The sequence below is a fragment of the Cyprinodon variegatus genome, unplaced genomic scaffold (genome assembly GCF_000732505.1).
Source record: "Cyprinodon variegatus isolate N-32 unplaced genomic scaffold, C_variegatus-1.0 Scaffold1103, whole genome shotgun sequence".
Classification (NCBI taxonomy): Eukaryota; Metazoa; Chordata; class Actinopteri; order Cyprinodontiformes; family Cyprinodontidae; genus Cyprinodon; species Cyprinodon variegatus.
In genome coordinates this window covers 129323-131028 of record NW_015151556.1, presented here as the reverse complement: position 1 = coordinate 131028, position 1706 = coordinate 129323, and the positions used below count along the sequence as shown (strand labels likewise).

The 1706-nt window shown below is 50.8% G+C and overlaps 1 protein-coding gene across 8 annotated transcripts in view; it reads left to right on the top strand.

Annotated features, from left to right (window-relative positions):
• LOC107101489 (unconventional myosin-VI-like) overlaps positions 1-1706 on the top strand; it is a 76546-nt gene that overhangs the window by 52341 nt on the left and 22499 nt on the right. For all 8 annotated transcript variants that reach the window (XM_015400439.1, XM_015400438.1, XM_015400437.1 and 5 more), the window contains exons 21-24: positions 502-632; positions 701-778; positions 892-1021; positions 1597-1687. In XM_015400439.1, the coding sequence (XP_015255925.1) occupies positions 502-632; positions 701-778; positions 892-1021; positions 1597-1687 (430 nt within the window). The remainder of the gene's footprint in view (positions 1-501; positions 633-700; positions 779-891; positions 1022-1596; positions 1688-1706) is intronic.

The following is a 1706-nucleotide window of genomic DNA, read 5'->3' as shown; positions in this document are numbered from 1 at the left end:
TGGTTCCTCTTCCTCTCCTCTTCCTCTCCTGGTTCCTCTTCCTCTCCTCTTCCTCTCCTGGTTCCTCTCCTGTTCCTCTCTCCTTCCTGTGTAACTTTGGGAAGTGTCTCATTAGTAGATGATTAGCTCTAATTGTCTCTGCGTGGAGAGCAGCTCACCGCAGCGCTGCTCCTGTTAACCCTCCAATTAGCACCAATCAGACGCGGCGCAGCGTCTCTGATAATGAGGCCGCTGCTCCTCACTGAGGACGTCTTAATCACGGCGCCCCGGAGACGGCGAGGCGCCGAACTCAGCCTGGATCTGGTTCTGAGGATTTTATCGGTTCCTCTGAGCTCTTCTGCTTCATGTTGCGATAAACCAAGCGGACCTCTGCTCCTGGTCCCTAAGGTTCTGCTCCTGGTCCCTAAGGTTCTGCTCCTGGTCCCTAAGGTTCTGCTCCTGGTCCCTAAGGTTCTGCTCCTGGTCCCTAAGGTTCTGCTCCTGTTTGTGTCGGCTCTGTAGGAATGGTTTCGGTTCTGGACCTGATGCAGGGCGGTTTCCCCTCCAGAGCTCCTTTCCATGAGCTCTACAACATGTACCAGAAGTACATGCCTCCCAAACTGACCCGGCTGGACCCGCGGCTCTTCTGCAAGGTGAGTCCAGAGACTCCGGACCGGAACCGGGCCGCCGGCGGTCATTAAAACCTTTGTTTGTTCCGCAGGCCTTGTTCAAAGCTCTGGGACTCGATGAGAACGACTACAAGTTCGGCCTCACCAAAGTGTTCTTCCGTCCCGGCAAGGTGAGACTTCCTGATCGCTGGTTCCGACTGGGCCGCCTCGCCCGCTGGAAACCCGGGACTGAACCAGAACTCTAGTAGAACCGTAATCACTGACGTTCTGAAACCGTGTCCAGTTTGCAGAGTTCGATCAGATCATGCGGTCGGATCCGGAACATCTGGCTGAGCTGGTGAAGAAGGTCAACAAGTGGCTGATCCACAGCCGCTGGAAGAAGGTCCAGTGGTGCTCTCTGTCCGTCATCAAGCGTAAGCTGCTCCTACCTTCAGAGCAGATCTAGCTGCTCATTTCTATGTTCTTCAGCATTAAACCAGAACATCTGTTTTATTCACGACACAAAGAAACAAAGAAGTTGGTTTAGAAACATGGAACCGGCTGCAGGTTCTGGTCCACTGAGGCCCGGTTCTCCAGCAGAGAGAGATTCTGGAACAAAACATCCCAAATTTTTTTTTTAATATTTTTTTTATTTTGTAGTTTTTATTCTTGTTGTTTTTCTACGGTTGATGATAAAATGATAAATAAAGATAAATGATAATTAGATCTAAATAAATAATCCTAATCCTTTTCTGTGCGGCCCGGTACCAAATGACCCACGGCCCGGTACCGGTCTGCGGCCCGGTGGTTGGGGACCGCTGATTTAAAGGAATCATTTAGTCTCTTTACTCCAGTTACTGATGAATCATCTGCTGGTTTTGCAGTTTTAAAACTGAGCCACTAGGTGTCTCTAGATCTCTAACTCTCCCCCCTCACCGCTGCCCATGGTTCTGATGTTTGACCCGGTTCTGGTCCGACTTGTTGACCTCTTGATGTTTTTGTGTCTCAGTGAAGAATAAGATTTTGTACCGGGCCGGCGCCTGCATCATGATGCAGAAGACGGTCCGCATGTGGCTCTGCAGGAAGAAGCACAAACCTCGGTGAGTTCCTTCCTTCCTT